This window comes from Rissa tridactyla, chromosome 1 (genome assembly GCF_028500815.1).
Source record: "Rissa tridactyla isolate bRisTri1 chromosome 1, bRisTri1.patW.cur.20221130, whole genome shotgun sequence".
NCBI classification, from domain to species: Eukaryota; Metazoa; Chordata; class Aves; order Charadriiformes; family Laridae; genus Rissa; species Rissa tridactyla.
In genome coordinates, this window is record NC_071466.1 from 83,986,969 (window position 1) to 84,005,463 (window position 18,495).

The 18,495-nt window shown below is 40.4% G+C and overlaps 1 protein-coding gene across 7 annotated transcripts in view; it reads left to right on the top strand.

Annotated features, from left to right (window-relative positions):
* FRMPD4 (FERM and PDZ domain containing 4) overlaps window positions 1-18,495 on the top strand; it is a 352,077-nt gene that overhangs the window by 234,604 nt on the left and 98,978 nt on the right. For 6 of the 7 annotated variants that reach the window (XM_054189053.1, XM_054189072.1, XM_054189042.1 and 3 more), the window contains one exon: window positions 4,031-4,147. In XM_054189053.1, coding sequence (XP_054045028.1) covers window positions 4,031-4,147 — 117 coding nt within the window. Of the gene's footprint in view, window positions 1-4,030; window positions 4,148-11,665; window positions 11,745-18,495 lie in introns of those variants that run through there. The other variant, XM_054189083.1, reaches the window with a different exon arrangement.

Genomic DNA, 18,495 nt, shown 5'->3' on the forward strand with positions numbered 1-18,495 from the left:
TGATACAATTAAAGAGTCTATCAAGATTTCTATAGCAAAGACCTATTCCGAGGAGTCTTCAGTTGCCGGCTAAAAAAATAAGTTTTGGGCAATATCACATGCTTATTGTCTGAATCTGTAGGTGCTTTTTTTTTTTTTGTTCTATTGAATTTTCCAGAAAATATATAGATTTTATTTTTCAGTGTTTTAAAAAATGCATAGTGTTGCTTTATGCTTTCAGCATTAGCACTATCTGAACTGCTCTGGATGTTTCGATCTTTGAAAAAGAGGTGGATACTATTACAGACTTTCACTTCTTGTTTGTACCATGGTTTATGCTGAGTATATTCTGCATATCGTGTGAGTGGCATATGGCTGATGTCAAGTACAGGAGACTTTACATACGAGCTCATGTTTCAGTCATGCCTCAGGCACAGGCCAGAAAAAAGGCTGACCTGAACATGTTCACTGTGGCTCAGCTATTATATTCTTAGTCAAAAGGTTCTTCCATAGGGCACATTGGTGCTTTGCATGTTGCCTCCGTGATTTAATGAACTGATTGTTCAACGTGAAGGATTGTTCAATGTGAGGGATCAGATTTTCTACTTCTGCATCGAGAATGTCAAAAGCAGGTTGATGGGATATCATAGCTAACGTTGCCTTGCTTTCAGAGCCCTGCTGGCATGATGCTGGCTTAGGCTTTCATGATGAAGTTTGCCACCGAAGACCTGTGCAGTGACATGCACTCCAGCAACAGGTATGATTCCTGTTGAGCAAGCAAGAGTGGTGATGGAGAGCAAGCAGTGAGTTAGGGTGGTGCCAGCGCTTCCTCCGTGGGCAGGCTTGCTGGGGTAGAAGGTGCTTTTTTTTTATCTTTCCGGTCTTTGGAAGTGTGCAAGTCTTCCAGAAATGTAAGCATTTTTAGTGTGCTCCTTCTCCTTTGCCTGTGAGGGAAGGATGTGGCAAATGGTGATCAGAGCGCTGAGGGATTTATCCAAGATCACCTGTAGGGAGGTAGGATTTGGACCAGCTTCTCCTAGCCTGATGATCTTCCTCACCACTGAGGTATTCTCTTGACTTAAAGCCTGCTAAGATGGCTTTGTCCTTCCCCCAGGTAAAATGCCTGACCTGCTTATGGTTTCCTCCAGAGACTTTGATATTCCTTCTGTCATTTATCTCATCTTTGCCATGTTTTGTCCCTTGCAGTGGCTATTGAGCAGAATCCTTGCAGGCAAGCAGAATAATATTCAGCAAGTGGATGGAGGTGTATAAAAGGAAATAATTCCGTTTATTCTTTCATTTTATCAGACTGTACAGGCATCTGGGAATCACCAGCACTAACCACCTTTGAGTGTAAAAACCTTGTTTTGTTGTTATGACATCAGTGTTTGTTATTGAATTGCACAATGACTATAGGAAACATTCTGTGTGTATTTGATTTGGTTTTTCCCATGTCTGGAGCCACCTCCTCGAATTTGCACACATCTAATGTAGGTGTATACAGTGTCTCAAGTGCTAATTTCTCTCCCACTGATTATAAGAAAGTCTGGAGGACTAGATCAGATATAGACATATCCATAGTTGAGTAGGACAGTTATTACCCATCATATATGATAAGTTCTGACACCATTCATGTTTTAAGGGCTCAAAGAAATCTTTCAGGAGAATTAAATTTACCTTAAAATCCACTAATGTTATAATCCATACAAAGATGAGCCCTTAGTTTGAATGCAGAGAGGAATAGCATTGATCATTATTACTGTCCTGTGCTCCTACAGATTATCTGATAATAGAAGCTCGATGTGCTTTATGTGGGAATTTAAATGTCTCTGTACCTATTTTACAGATGGAGGAACTATAGCACAGAGGTTGTGAAACACATTTAATTAAAGTGAAAAGTGTTAAATGCACGGCTATCCCTTTATAGTCCAGATAAAATAGGTTACTTTCTACTTTATTTAGTTAACTGCAGTGTTCAGGATCCCAAATACTCCTAAAGTGTAATTTGAAGTCTATAGATGTAGTTAAGCTGTCATTCTTAGATCGTAGGATGGCTCTTATCTAAAAGATGAAGACCACCCTTTCTCCCTCTGTCAAGCATATGGAGAAACAGGAATATTTAAGCTCAACTTTACATGAAAGTGCATGAGAGACTGTTCAAAGTATTTGTTTTCTTTCCTCAGATGCCTGGTTTTTAATTCATTCCTTTGATCAGGAATGGGTTAGTTGCATTTATTTGGGGTAATGTAGCATATCTGACATTTATGTGTTTTGTTAGCCATGAGTAACTGTAATTTTGTTAAGATTTCTAGCATGTTCAAATATTAGACTTAAGCCCCGACTTATGGCAAATACCAGTGTTTGATCGTGCTAACAGAAATGTTTTTCTACTCCTTGAAGAAAAAGTACTTAATGTAATTGGTAAATCAGATGATATCTAGCACTCCATTGTAATGCTCTACTTTACATGTAAATTATATTTTGAAGCACCATATCTTTTCTCAGTAGTGATTAATCCTTGAAATAAAGGGGGAGGGGGAAGTAGCTAGTTTGTTTTTAATGATGCGTTCCCCCTTTGGGAAAGATTAACGGTGTACAACTTTGTTGAGTTTAGCAATTTGCAATGAATTGTTGAGTTGTCCATGGAGACCCATTCTGTTCTTTCAGAAGAGTGTTCATCGGGTTACACTGCTCTTTCTTTAAAGGAAATAAGTTCTTACATCTCTAAGGCAAGAGATATTAAGTTCCTTGCTAGCATTTGAACTTAAATAAATCTAGCAAGTAAAACTAAACTGTAATATGTTTGATTGGTAGAGAAAAGGCAGAGAGGGAGAAGGCAACTCATTAAAAACATGTTCTTATTTTATGTGGGTTTGGTCTAAATTTCAGATTGTATTCAGTGTTGTGTGCTGGTTCATTTTTGCCTCTCTGGGATGCGCTCTCAGCCGGTCTTCGGCATCTTTGGTTGCCCTGCCTCCTTTTCCTGCTCTTTCTCTTTTTCAGATTGTACATAGGTATTAATGACCTGGTTAATTTTGCTGAAAGACCTATTTGTTGCCTTCTGTACCTCTAAGTCCCACAGCAGAAAGTGGGAATGTGTAGTAACATCTAGCTTAATTCCTGCAAGTGAGGGGTAAAGCAGCAGTGCAAAAGCTGGGGTTTCCTATGGTAAACTGGGGGGATTTTTGCTAGCAGTATCTTTTTTGTGTGTGTGAAGCACCTCACAAAATGTTTCAGATCTAGTGGGGAAATACTGTTACTTGGGAGTGCTGCTCAATTTCCCTTAATTAGGTGAGCTGTGTAAGCTACTTCTTTATTTAAGACAGTATGACTTGGCCCTTGCTCAGGGGTGGGAATACTACCAGAGAGTGCTTGAGCAGTGGTATGTGTGTGCTCAGAGATACTCCAGCCTTTCAAAAGTTATTTGGAGGAAGAGCTTAATGGATAACGATCAAGTGCAACATCATCTGTATGTTCAATCAATTTAGCATCCATATAAAGAAGCGTTACAATCCTCCTTTGTTCCGACATGTGAAGCAAAAAATGGTTTGGTTTGCTGGCAATGAGAGTCCGTATTGATGTTTCTTGTCGTGCCAGGCACTGCACCACGTGTGTGATGTGCAGCCATGTGGTGGGTTCTTTGGTTTGGCTTGGTTTGGTTCATGGGTATTTTTTTGGATAAAACTCTATTGAGAGCTGGCATTTGACCAGGGGATGGCAGTGAATGAAAGTGCTCTCCATCTCTTGTACTGAAAACTATTGAAAATGAGTATTGTGGGTGTGGGACTGATTCACCTGCCAACGCTTCGGCTCAAAGACCATTAGAAGTGACAGTGTATCTTTCCACTTACTGGGAAAATATTACAAATGTAAACCTGCAAACCTGTTTTCCCTTGCCTGGGTTTTGGCTGTATATTTCACAACTGTGAAAGTATTTGGATGCCAAGTGAACGATGTGAAATAAGTAAATTGGAAGAATAAATACAACAGACAAATAACTCTTGTTTTTTTCTCTCTTCTCTCTTTCCCCCCACCCCTCCCAAAATTGCAGCCACAGGAACAAGTCTTCAGGCTGGCCTCACCCTTCAGGGACCTGGAGCTTGACCCAGGGGACACCTTATGGATGGGAGATGACGGCAAACAGAGATGGAAGAGACTACTTCATCAAGTAAGTGGGCAGTGTGAGCCGTGCAGCCTGTAGCGCAGCGCTGCAACCCTGCTCTTACTGTATCTCCTTGGAATCCCAATTCCGGCTTCTGCCCTACACAATTAATGTTCAGCTGTTTTTGATTTCTTGCACGAAGGGAGCTTTGACTGTACTTTACTGCCCCTTGTTTTGGTACTTGGTTATTTCATTTACCCAAGAAAATGCTGATATAAGGGCACATAATTCGTGAAGGAATTATAACAAATGTCCTTAACAAAAAAACCAAAAATAAAAATGCCATGTTTAAAGAATGAAGCAAAAGGTCAGTTCTGACTGAGACTAACAATTCTCCTCCGTCTCTGCCATGTGAGCTCTTTTAGTTTGTCTAATATATTCATTATGCTGGTAATGAGAAGGTGCTTATTTTGATCACCTATAAATATTCTAATTCTTAGATTTCCCATAGTCCTTTAGGTCTGAATTTAAAGGCTTGCAAAATAAATGTCAATGTGGATGATGTGATCGTAAACAAAATTGGCTTTTCTTTTCGTGGTGAAAACTGTGCATAATTGTTCTTTAAAATCTCTTAAGTGGCTTGGATAAAATACAGAGTGCTGTTCTAGCAAATGTACTCTTACGTGGCTTTAGAACTTCTTCACTAAAAAGGGGTGATGGTGGTGAGTTAGCAGAACCATTGCCTGATTTTGCAGCATTAGTTGCTTTAGCTAACATCCCATTTTTAAGGCTAGCATTTTGATTCTGTTATGTGAAGGGTTGTTTTTTTTTAATTACTATTTCATTTTTATGTTTATCATTCTGTTTAGAAACTTGCAGGTGCTTAAAAAAGTCCTGGATGAGAATTACAATCCTTTCTTTTAATACAGAGTAGAAGGATCAGACTTAAAATAAGTCCAGACTTTAAATTGACCATTAAAAGCCCTTAATTCACTCAAGATCCTTCATTTGCAAAACCAGAATTGTACAGCGTAAGGATGCGGATCCCCATTGCTTTGCTTTCTCTTCCTCCCCTCTTTGCCTGGGGTGCGTGCCTTGGCTTCCTGGGAGGCATTTCCTTTTGGAGCCAAAACAAAATTTGTAGCAGCGTGGTGTCCTGCGGGCTTTCAACATTTAGAGCGATTTCAGACCTGTCTGAATCAGACTAAGTTGTCTCGGTTAGTAAGAGCTCAAAAGCTGACTTCAAAATGCCGTTTTTTCTTCCTTGACCAAACATTTGTCATGCTTTGCATGTCTGTAAGACACCGGGTGCAGGGCTGGACAATGTGAAGTTGAATGCCAGGCACAATGTAACTGTATTAGCACAGGTTTTCTGCCTGAACTGATTTGGCCTGTCCAGATGTATAGGTGAGCCTCCAAAGTACTGTGCAGATGTGACTCGGCTGCTTCTGTTACTCGGGTTAGCGAAGGGACATGCACGCCTTGGGTGTCCATTTTTTCTGCAGGTTGTTGGTATGTTCTCCTCTGCGTGACTTGAAATTCATTTTGAACATTTAATACCCTGCTTCTGTGGACAGGCACCACATTTGATTCCTCCTCTTTTCTCGCTGGTCACATAATGGGATGCTGCACTTGTTGTGTAGCTATAAACAGCTGCGGCTTATAAAATGCAGTGCATTAGTGCTCATTAATTTTGCAATTTGGGAATGTTTTCTAACTCTCAGTAGCTAATGATTATTTTGTTTATTTTTTGGATTGCCTTTTAATACCTTAAAGTGCCATATCCCTCTCTTAAATGCAGAAAACTGCATCTAGGAACAAAAATCCATAACAGGCAGTGCCAATTATGCCTTAAGTAATGTTAGGGTTGTTGTTGTTGTTTTGTTGTTGTGGTACTTGGTTTGGTTTTTTTTTCCGTGTTCTTATAAAGTGCTTGCTCTCCGTTCTCTTTGGGGCCCTGGTCTTTCTACCATTTTTCTCTGCGTGTAGATAGCATGCTGTGTGGAAAAAAAAAATAAACTGCTTTAAGGGATGGAGGGAATGAGACCTCTGAGGAAGTTGGTCCACAGAAGCCTTTGACATTTTGTGCCAGACTTACTTACCCATTGATATCTCTGAGCAGTCTTAGGTACAAGTGAACAAATCTATGTATGTACACGTTGCAGTTATAAGACATATTCTTGGTCCTGGATCAGATGTTTTAAAGCAACAGCATCGGCTCTAACACATGCACCAGCCGGAGTAGTAATGCATCTCGGGTGAAGTGACAGTCCCCCAGGATGCATTAAAAGCCAGTGCCTTCAGAAACTGAATGAAACCGGGAAACCGTTTGGAACCACGTACTGCTGTACCGAATCACCATCTATCCACCGTTACTTGTGAATGTCAGCCCCGCTAGTTACTATGATGTAACTGAGTAGTCACAACATATATCTTCATTTTAGCAGAATGACCAAAGACTGAGTACACCTAGCGACTTTGCCAGCGATTCCTCTGTGGAGGTACACAGTAGCTGTCCTTACAGAGCCTGTTATTTGGCCAAGCAGAAACCCTCTCTGGCTTTCAGAACAACTGCTTTTGCAAATACTACATGAAACGTAAATGAAAACACTACTTAATATTCTTCCCTTCACTTTTCATCCCTGGATTTTAGGAATGAAATAGTGAGATGGTTGTTGACAGTGATGTCAATAAATGCAGGAGAGAGATCAGCGAGACAGCATCTCATATTGTCTCCAATGCTTTTTATAGCCATACAGATTAACAAATTGCATCACGCTGAAGGAGAAAAAGCAATTCGAATCCTCTGCTTGGTTTTGATTAAAGATGTATAAACCAGGTATTATCACAATGAAATGCACGCATGAGTTCTGCACAAGCAAATAACATAATTCATAGCAACAATAACTGCTTTTTAGTTAAATAATTTACTTAGTGCCATATGTACATATCCATTCAACTGCAAGCAGACATATTGTCATTTTGAAATTGTGGGAGGAAGAGAGAATCCAGGAGAATCTTTTGGTGAAATGAAAAGTAATTATATAGTGTCAGTGCAAATGCTTTAAGGCGTGAATGGGAAGCAATGTTTATTCTTTCTACTGAAGCAAATTTGGTTTCTTTCAAATTTCTGAAAGCGCCTATGGCCTGAGCTAATCAGGGGCAGCTTCCATTGCCAGGCAGCACTTTTATAAAAGTCCAAGAGGAGCCTTTTATCAAAATGTTATGAGATGTCGCTATCAATTCATTATCTCTTCTGTACAGATGGCGCAACCAGGGTCATTTTGCAAACCTCTAAAATACTTTTCCTTAAGTTTAGGCCATGGTAAATTAAAGTTTCAGAACTTCACCCATTCCCTTTTAACTTGCTACTTTTACTTGGAATAGCCTCATGAGATAAGTAATACATTTCAGTATGGGAGGATGGCAATCATCTGGTATTCTTCCAGTGTGCTTCTGTATTAAGCTGGGTCTTTAATACAAAATAGCTTGTGGTGTATATTTAACCATTTTAAAGGCCTGTTTTCTTTGCATTTATTATATACGCTGTGTAGTATATGATTATGAGAAATTTCTGTAACACTAATTTGAATCCAAACACGAAACGTATTAGAAATGTATTTGGTGTGAGTGCAGGGTTTCAGGAAGATAGCATGCAAAGCAGGACGGTTTTGGCTGATTTTGTCCACAAAGGGTTTAGACTCATGGCAGTTTTGGCTCACCTAAGTCGCCACTACTACAATCTTACTGAATTTCAGACCTGTACGTTTTCACCCTTTCCCTTTTGTTAGTCTTGCTGCTCGTCAGACCTGGAGGGGAGTTGATAGAGGGAAATAAACTGGCAAAAGCTAATAAAAAAATCAATCCTACAGAAAAAGCTATTAATTTTATGTCAGTTTAGTCCTGAGCCCAGTCCTCCACATGGTCTGATAGAGTTGCAGAATAGTTTAGGATGGAAGAAACCTGTGAAGGTCAGCTGGTCCAACCTCCTGCTCAGGGCAGGCTGATGCCAGGTGATGAGCAGCATTGCTGACACACCGAAATACCTGACCGGCACGGGAACAAGGCTGCAGCAGGCTTGTGTTGGCTTAAGCTGCCCTGCAAGTGCACTCGAAGGTGCAAGTTGAAGTAACGTTTGCTGCCATGGAAAGTCATACCCTTTTGATTCCTATTCCTATTTAACTCCTCAGGCAATAGGTATTTTGGTATTTTTGTGGATCTGGCTTCTATTGTTCAAATAAAACACGAGAGTCTGAAATCAGATTTACTAAAAGGAAGTGTAGCCCTTCCTATGTGGACTCAAAGCACAGTTGTCTGCGGTTAGTTATTACACTCTTATAATAAATTTTTAGAGGGGTCTTTTAGGTCACCATGTTGCCATATCCTTATTTGCGAGAGATGCTATTCATTATGCTTCCTTTAACTCTTGTCATTGCCTCAGAGAGGAGGACGGGGCCTGTCTGCGTTACCAGTTTGGTTTGTTCCCTATTTTACTCCAAGGACCCTCACCATCTGTACTTCATGCATATTAGCTTGCTTCTGTGCTCCCATCTGGAACAAACTGAGCAAACAGCTGGGACCCCAGGCGTGAAATAAAAGGCAGCACACCCAGAGATCATAGCCTGCAGCATTACTGCATGGCTTGAAACCACCGGTCAGTCCCAGCAGAGCTGGGAGAGACCTGCTCATCGTAAGTCTTTCCAAATCTTGTTATGTTAGTATGACGTGGTTGCTACGCCAGTTGAAACATGTCACAACGTATTTTGTTATCTTGAGCGCCTGCGGTTATTTTTCGCTGATTGGTTTTTTTTTTTTATTTAGTAACATTAAATTCTTCCAGACTTCTAGGTGTATCTGGCAAACAATTCTCTTTTCTTCTAAGGTATGCTATCCTGCATATATCAGCTTTGTGATTTTTGACTTGTGAAATCATTATGTTCTGATTGTCCCTGCTTGGCTTAATAACTATGCTATTCCTGAAATATGAAAGTCTGGAATGTCAGCTTTTGACCCATACATAAAACAAAGGCACCTTGTTTGTGTTCTTTGGTAGCTAGTGCAGCTCACAACATCTGAAATTCTCAAAGCATACACAGTACAATATTTCTTTACAATACAGCAATGCTATTATATTCTTCTATACTCAAATACTTCCCTACATTTTCTTTATTAGTCTTCATCTTATCCTTTCAGTGCTTGTTGTGCTTAGAAGAGGAAACTCATTCATGTTTTGTGGAAGGTGGAGTGCCTCTATGCGTGTCTGGCCTGCGTGGTCCTCCTTGTACACCCACTTCTCAGAGCTGGCCAGCTGTGCGGAGCGACAGAACACAACCATTGATGATATTAATGACACATCAATCAAGCATCCTGCTTATTAAGGGTCACTAATTTATACCAGATGCAAAACTGAGGCTCACGGCCTGCTAATCAGTTTACTTCAAAATAAATAAGCACAGAACAGGATCAGACCATTCAGCCTCCCCCCCCCCCCCCCCCAACTTGTCTTGATACATCTAACCCTACTTCAACCTTCTTGTCTGTGTTCCACAGGTTGTACACGCCTGTTGGTAGTTTAGTCCTTTCTCAGAATCTTTCCCTGGAGTTTGCTCTGTTGGAAGGTTCTGAAAACAATCAAAGGATATAAAATATAGTGAAAGCCTTGATAATTGTTACTGTGGTGTTCATCTTCTTGGGTTTTGAAAAGGCTGCTGTTGTTTGTACCTTAGGACGACTTTAGGACTTAAGGCCGTAATGAAAGTTTGAAGCCACAAGAGCCACCTTCTGCCCTGTGGGTATGATGTTATATAGCACTTTACTGAATGCATTACATTCCTGCATCTCTAAGTACAGCAACTACGTTGACTAGATTGACTGGAGGATTTGTGTGGCGTTCGCAAAAATATGAGCAGCGCTGCTGCTGCTCCGTCCTCTGTGGGAGTGCTTGCGCTTATGCAGGGTGTCGAAGAGAGGGTTCATTTTCTTCTCCTTCCAGTTCAGGTTGGGGGTGTGAACGAAGGCAGGCTGCACGCCAGGATAATGCCTCAAGCCAAAGGCTGACTGCGGTACGCCTCTTCGGGCGTCTCCGCTCCCAGGTGAGACACCGAGGGAACAGGCAGTGGAATCACACTCTCTGGCCCACTTATTCCCACGTCCCTGAAAGGGACATCCAATGAGATTGAATGGCAGGCAGTTTAACAGTGATAAAAATAGTACAACCTATATAATTAGCAAATATAACTCTCAGCTACAGGTTACAGTAAAGCCTAAAATGCTTCATAGGATTAAAATGTACATTTGCAATGAGACTTCCACTATTAAATTATATAGGATTCAAAAAAAAAAAATTAGAGCAGGTACAAAATCTTATGTTTCAGACAAGCGGGTGAGTCAGCTGCTGACTGCCTAGGGCTAGGACGAAACTTCCTGTATTAATCAGGTTATTCTATAATTACAAGGTTTCTTGCACCTTCCTCTGAAGCGGGTACTGAGTGCTGTCAGAGAAAGGATACTGGACCAGGCGGACAACAGGTCTGATTGGTATGGCAATTCTTGTTTTTTCTCTCTTTTTTTTTTTAAATTCCCTTGTCACTAATACCGACTGTTGATATGAATAGTGTGCTATTAGAGAAAGAGTGCTACTGTGCTTCTTTCAGACTGCATATAAATTTACTTTCTGTTGCTAAGGGTTTGACCTGCTCAAGGACAGGACTGTATGGTGGAAGGGGGAGTGGGGCTAGAAGAGGCGAGCAGCAGCAGGGAAGCACAAACACGAGTGACTGTTTAAAGCAAACCTGAATAATTAGAAAGAAGAAGAAGGAAAATTATAGAGCAAACTGTTTGTGTCGGTGGTCTGCCTAGAGACAACTCGGGCATATGGTGAAAAAGAAACTATTGCTAAATCAGCTCAACCTCCTGAAAAGAGAAGATGATTTAACAGTCATCCTTCCTTCACAGAGAACTGTTGCTCTAGCCATAAAGATGGCAGGCAGAAATATGACAGGCAAAATGATGTTAATATCGACTGGGATAAATCATTGTTATAATGGAGGGAATAATAGCAAGGAGATGCGGGCTTGTGGGGTTATTTTATTTTAACTAGAGCATGGAAAAATGGAGAGTCCATTGCATTGTAAGACAGCTGTGCCTAAGCTAGTTGGTACACAGTAACTCAGGAGCTAGCCACAGCAGCGTGGCTCCTTCCCTGTCTCCTGGCTTGCCCTTTCCGAGTCCTCTCTGAACACGTGTGCAGCCATCACTTCCTGAACCAAGAGGATTCCTCACACTGGAAAGGTGAGGGGAGTCACACAAGAAGGTATGAATGTGGGTGAGACTACTCGGAAGAGAAGAAGCTTTTGCTTAGTCGTTAGCCTTGGGTTGCTTGGATGTAATTGTACCTAAGCCAAGTACAGGGAAATCACGTACTTTGGGCCTCTGCTACACCAGTGTCAGTGTTTCTGATCCAGTCCCCGGTGTTTTCTCCAAACGCAAACTGGATGGGAATGCCATGAAATTCAGAGAACTATTGCATCCTGAAAACTGGTATTCTTGTGTGTTTGAAGGTGGATTAGGAAGCAGAAGAAAACTTCTGGAGCAGAACCAGTATAGAAAAAAAAAATAAAAATCAAGGTATCCTTGATGTGACCCAGGATCACAATGTACAGAGGTGAGAAGATAAAATACTCATTACTCTTGGAGTTCATGTGCTTCTGGGTAGATGTTTCATATGGCATAACAGCATCTCACCTGTGCATTACAACATGTAAAGGCATCTGTAGAAAGAAGCATTGCTTTGGTACACCAAGTTACCCTTCTCAGGAGCGTCAAACAAATTAATTCTTTTAAACAGTTTATGTAAGAATGATAGCCCCAGTTGGAGTGCGCTTTTCAAACATCCCTCTTGTAAAACAGTGCAGTCCCTACAGAATCAGGATTAAAAGCGTCAAGTTCTGGTTCTGCAAAGCCATGCAGGTGGTTGTGAGAGTGGTAGTGGTTTGTAAGAAGCAGTAAGTTTTATCTCAGGTCATGTGCTGGTATCCCCAATGATGCAAACACAGAGGCTCTGTATATGAAATAGACGCAGGCTAGTTGATAGTTCTTAAAAATAAAGGGGGGAAAACAGCCCCTGAAACACCAAAAAGGTAAAGTGATCTTGCATGCTGTACACTGGCGCCTTAGTGACCACAAGCTTGAAAAAATAAATAAGGCAAACCTGTCTGATACTTGGTGATGGAACTGGGACCTTTCACAGCAAAGACGAGGTGAAAATTTCCCCCAGAGCTTCAGTTATGGCATTAAGAAAAAAAAAAAAAGTGCTAGAGCTGGGTTATTGAGCAGGAAAAAGGGGTGAGAATTAGCACAGTATATTGGTGCTGTTTGAATAGCACAGGTGAAGTACACCAATTCCTCATAGCGTATGTACAGAATTTAAAACAAGTTATCTAAGATGTTATGCCGTGCCAGGAAATACCATATTGATGATGCATTTCCAGCAGTCATTCATATACAGAGGAACTGCATGCTGAGGTACATGAAAGCCAGCAATGAAGAAACTGTATTTATCCTTTTGGCTCCATTTCTGTCATAGTAATATATTTACAGTTTTCTATAAAGAAAATCAAGTATAAGCCTACTGTAAAAGGTTCTTATCTGGATTGTTATTGTAGAACAGCAAGGTAATTTGTTTTAGAAAGACAAGCTGATACTGCCAACAAAAGCTTACTTGAATTATAATTCTCATTTAAGTTTTAATTGTTCTTCTTACAATAAAACACTGCTTAATTATACTCAAAATGCTCAGTTACCAAATATAATGCTAAAAATCCTTGTATTATGTATGTTGTCATGTATGCATAAGATTAAGGTGAAGAAATAGTTTAACTGAACTCAAATTAATCTAGTCACTGGCAACAATATGACTCACTGCAATATTTTGAAGGCCATTTATCTAATGTTCGCCAGGATCCTGTGCTGTTCCACAGAAAAACTTCAATTTAAAATAAACCAATCAAACTGTGTGGCTGCGCAATTAAATATCACCATGGTAACAGGGATTAAGCACACAAGGTAAAGACCTGCTGACAGTGCAGAGATTATTTCAAGTTTCTTACTCTTTCAGCAGTAGCCAAATGAATTTACATTTTCTGTATCAAACACTGGGAGACATAAAATGAAAGAGATTGAGGTACTTGTGTGGCATCTTGGGACTTCAGAGAATATTTTCCTGACAGGGGAAGTAATTAGCTGGAATTACAAATAGGAACTCACCAGACAGATACGAATAAGCATTTGCTCATGGGATTTATTTAGCATTTCATAATTAAAACCTGGAGAGGCATATTATTTAGGATACAAATAGCATGGAGAAACTTTGACATAGTTTGAGAAATTGAGCCGATTAATAATGCCATTTTGCTTTTAATTTTTAAGTGAATTTAGGTTCACCTAGGAAAGATGGTTATTTTCAGCTCTGCTATAAAGTAACATTTCTAATGTGTGATATACATGTAAAGTTATAGTGCAGATAGACATGCTGATATTCAGTGAAGCCATAGGATGATGCTTTAATCAATCCTAATGTATTTCTGCTTGTCTCTGGCTCTATTTCTAGCTTTTTTGTGTGTACTTATAAAAAATACTGGAGACGCAAATCTGGTGGCATGTGGATTTTTGAGCTTTTAGTGGTGTGGTGTGGAGTTCGTTTGGTTTTCTTTTTTCAGATTGGCTTTTGATTCGGTTGTAGGAGAGCTATTTTGATCACAGTGTTATGGTCTCTTACTGTTGCATAAAGCTGAAATACCTGGTCTAAATTGGGAGAATGAATCCCTGCCTTTGGTTCATCAGCAAGTGTTCAGTGTGATCGGGGGATGTTGTGGTCGCGGGCCCGCCGATGGTTTTGGACTGTCCTGATTTTTCCATGAGATCGGGTTTGCGAGGACATCTTTTGTCACTTGTTTCTGTCAGCCTGTTAGAAGTGGAAGTGAGCTGCCCGCAATGTGCGAACATTGAAGATCTACGGCTGTTCATCCTGTATTAGCCAGGTGTAGGCTCCCTAGCGCCTCTGCTTCCTGAGTATTTGATCAATGTTTCGAACTCACAAGTGTTGAGATCGAGGTGAATGCTTGCCACCAGTGCTTACTGGTCTGAGGTTGGTCTTGGGATCATGCTGTTCTCATTCTTTGTGGTAGGATGGACTTTCCACCCTTGCAGAGCTGATCTGCTGCTTGGAAAATGTTTTAAGAGACGTGGTGGTAGATGGGCCCACAACTGCACCTTTTCTGTGAGAACCAGAACTTTCCAAACCCGTCAGAGTGCATTTTGGTGTCTGGTTTTGATTATGGGAGTCTATACAGTCTTTGACATCTTTGGTTCCCTACTCATTTCAAGCATAAGCTTAGGTCTCTGTGTGTAAACAGACAGGATTTTTAGCTCTGCTCTTATGAAAAGGCTTGCTTCAATTTTACTAGGTGTCTGACATCCAGTTTTGTCAGCTTTAAGTTAAAATGTCTTTCCTTGCACGTTGAGATGCAGTTTGTTTTTTCGTATCTTGGGATGAAAAGCCTTTGTTAAAGATTCGTGATAAATACTGCAGTTATATCCCAAAATCATTGCATCTGGCGAGTTCCTAAAGGAGGAGATGAATACTGAGTGCATTTTGTAGGAATGACCGTAGAAAGTATCTGCTTGTGGTGGCACTCTTTCGCTGTGCAAAAATGCCAAAGCCCTGTTAAAGTTAACTCCTGGCATAAGCATCCAGCAAATGTAGATGGAAATAGTAGTGAAATATTGATGAAACATAAGGTAAAATCAGAAAGTCAGGGATATACGGGAGAAGTTTCTTAAGAAATGGCTTATGCGATACAGGAGACAGTTTATTAGGAGTGCTGTCCCTGGGCTTGATCAGGTGGGAACAGCAGAGGTTTACCTGGAGTCTAAAGAGGTACTTCATGCTTCTCTTCCTGCTTATAATCCCTTTGGTACCGCGTTTTCTTTTTGCTGCAGTTTTCATTGTTTTTGTTTAATCCAGTTAGTGCCTTGAGCTGGACAACAGAGACTTGGCAAAAAGTCATGCTGATAAAAGGCATTTTGTTTTGGGCCACGAGGGGCTGATTCTGGCAGCTCATAGTGATGACATTTAGAGATTTTGTCGCATGATTCCTGTTGCCAGCATCCTATTAAAATGCAGTTCCACCATTTTAACAGTGTAGTAGGGAATGATGAGCTAATGGTCTACCTTTGAAAAGGAAACCGTAAAAAGATTAGCTCGGCATCAGTCTTGCTCACTGAAAAGTTGCAAGTTTCTGGTTAAAACATATGAATAAAAAATAGGGGTTTCCATGCCTTCAGACATGGGCCAGGGTTGTGGGTAGGTCTTGGAAAGGACTTGGTTCCCCAGAGTGTCACGCTGTGACTAGCCAGAAGTTTCCAAAAGGCATTGAATGATACCCGGTCAGAGGCATCCAAACATCAGTATCCTCAAACTCTTTTAAAAACAATCCTGCTAGTTTCCCCAACTAGAATTAATTAAAGCAAGTGCAAGCTAATGGGCAGATCATAGGACCAGCTGCTTTCGTGGCGTGAGCCTTCAGGAATACGGTTCCTGAAGGAGGAACCCTATCACCTGAACATAATGTGTAATAGCTGCACAGCTGCTTTTTCAGCCTTGCCTCTGTGACTTGCATAGGCAATGGAGCCTGTCGCCGAAAGCCTGGGCATCATTAGAGGAAGAGTGGCAGGGCAAGACTTTCTGTAGAGCTGCTCAGAGCGGGAAACTTGGTTGGGTTGGCTTGTTCCTTTTCTATAAGTTGCGCAAGCTTATACTCAGCTGGCATTTCCCTGACATCCTGAGGGAGAAAGGATGTCACGACTCCACATGCTCAGGATCTGGCAGCCTAAAACAAGTTAGCCACGTAGCGCTTAGCTTACTGTTACTCTTTTTTGATTTTGTGCTCGAATTTAAAGAATTGACCAGCTGAACCTCCCGACAAGTTTGCTCAAAAAAATCATGGGTTTGGTGGTTGGGGTTTTTTGTGTGGTTTCTTTGTTTTAATGCTGCAGGAGCACGTGAAGTCTGCCACGTAAAACTGGGATCCTCACGTGGGTGATGGTTATATTTTAATTAGCAGATGCTAGAAAGACAGTGGCTTTATTCTCATTTTTGATTGCAGTGCTGGAATATGGTAAGATTAAGTGAATTTTCCAAGGAGGGATTTACTGCTACCCTCTCCTCCCCAAATCTGTGTCAAAACATAAGAATTGCCTGTGATTTTTATTTGTAACTGCCATTCAGTGACAAATTAAAAAGCTAAGCAATCCACGCGTTGCCAGGCTGTGTTGTGCCATATTTGAAAGTCATAATGATGTTTTCATGTAAATATTAATGATAGAAAAATTATTTTCTGTAGTCTTTGCCTAGATTTACATGGAACACAGCACAAATGCTTCTGCTACATGGAAGAGAAAACTAATATATGTTTGCACTGACCAACCTGTGTAATATTCCCTACTGAGTTTTTAAGTTACTTGGACTGCCTGCCATTCTCAGGCTATCATAAAGCTCAGCATGGACTGTCTGGAAATTTATTGGGCTTCTCGAGCAGGTTTTACAACTTGGGCTGATCGCTGCTGCAACAGCTAAGGTGCTGCGGGCATCTGGCTTGGTATATCTGTGCAAGACAGCAGGGGCAGGTGATCTAATGGCTGCATTATAGACAGGCTACCACTTTCAATAAATCTGAAAATTGTTGTTTTTTACTGGAGAACTAAGTGTGGATGTATATGAGACTAGGGGGGATTCTCAACGAAGAAACTCAGAGGGAGAGAAGAGATAGGCAGAGAAAGTCAAGAGTGTTTCATTCCTTATGAAAGTACAAGTTCCGAGACTCAGCATGGGGGTATAGAATTGTGTGAGTGTGACAGAGAGATACACAGATATATATATATACATACACACACGCATATATATATCTCCTCCATTTGTACAATGATTCTTGCTGATAACAAGAAAAGAATTTTTGAAAGTATGTTACATTTTTAAAGAAGCCAAGGTTTATGTTCTAGTTTGTAAAGTCTCAAATCTTACAGTGATGTGCATGCACCTGAAAACTGAGGTAAGAGAGGCATAATTAGCAGAATAACCACGTCAGTAAAGACATTGCAAAAAAGCAACAAATGTGCAAGGGTTAAAAGGACTGACTAACATAGAAAGCATCTTGAAAAGCAGAAACTAGAGGGGTGAAGTGAGAATTGCACAAATTCAGCCTGAGATAGTTCTTACAAGAAAATGTTAAAACACCTTGAACACCTTGCAAGTGGCTCTTTATCCACATAAAAGAGGAATGGGGACCTCTGTGTAAAGAACATGTATGAATGCAGTAAAATTCCAAGATGTGATTGAGGATTAATAACAAAATCTTCCCAGTGATCTAGAAGTATGTGTTCAATATGACTGAGGAGAGGAGTCTTGATTTATCAGCTGAATTGCTGAGAGACATCCAAGGGTTGTCATTTGGGTATGCCACTGGCAAATGCCATTGTGGAGATACGGAAGTATGTTAGTTGTGGCTAGATGTGTTCCAGAGGGGGGATTCAAACTGTAACAAACGCAGAAAATGCTGTTAGGGTGATTCGGGGAGGGAAAAAATCATTATATGAAGGGGAGACTAAAAGACATAGATTTGTCTAATCCAGCAAAACTAAGATCAAGAGGGAATAGACACCAGGAATAAATGAGAAATGTTTAAAATTAAAAATAATTTGTGGCAAAGAACTAAAGGGAAGCTACGATTAGATAGCAAGGGAGAAGACCCTTAAAGATTAGAGGAAGAGGGTTCATTCCCAAGCTTTCAATCATAGCACTGGATTGAATAATCCAAAATGGGTTTACACTGACCATTGGTAAATATTTAAAGGAGGTTATATGATATTGTTTATACAATACGGTGTAAAATAGCAAGGGGATGGATCTGGTGGCAAACCAGATCCTTTCCATTCCTATTTTCCTGTAAGTCAAATGGCGTTTTACTTGTTCCTTTAGCATGTAGATGATGAAATCTGAGCAACACGTTTGCAAACCAGACTTTAATCCACTGCATGCCCCTGGAACCTTTTGTAGATATTAATGAAATACATTTAATTATGTCTGTTAGACAGATTACTCAAGGCAATTTAGATTACTACATAAAAAGTGGAATAAAGATCAGTGTTTTCAGTAAGCATATGGGTAATAAAAGTACTTAAATGGAATGATACTCAGGGAGATGATACGATTTGACCAGGCTTTTAGATAACTGTATAAATGCTCTTTCTGAAATGCTGTCACAGAATCATGAATTATAGCTCTATTTAAAAAAATGCTTTCATTGAAAGATAGGAGAGGAAATATTTTTCCTTAAGTGTTTATACATAGTATCAACAAA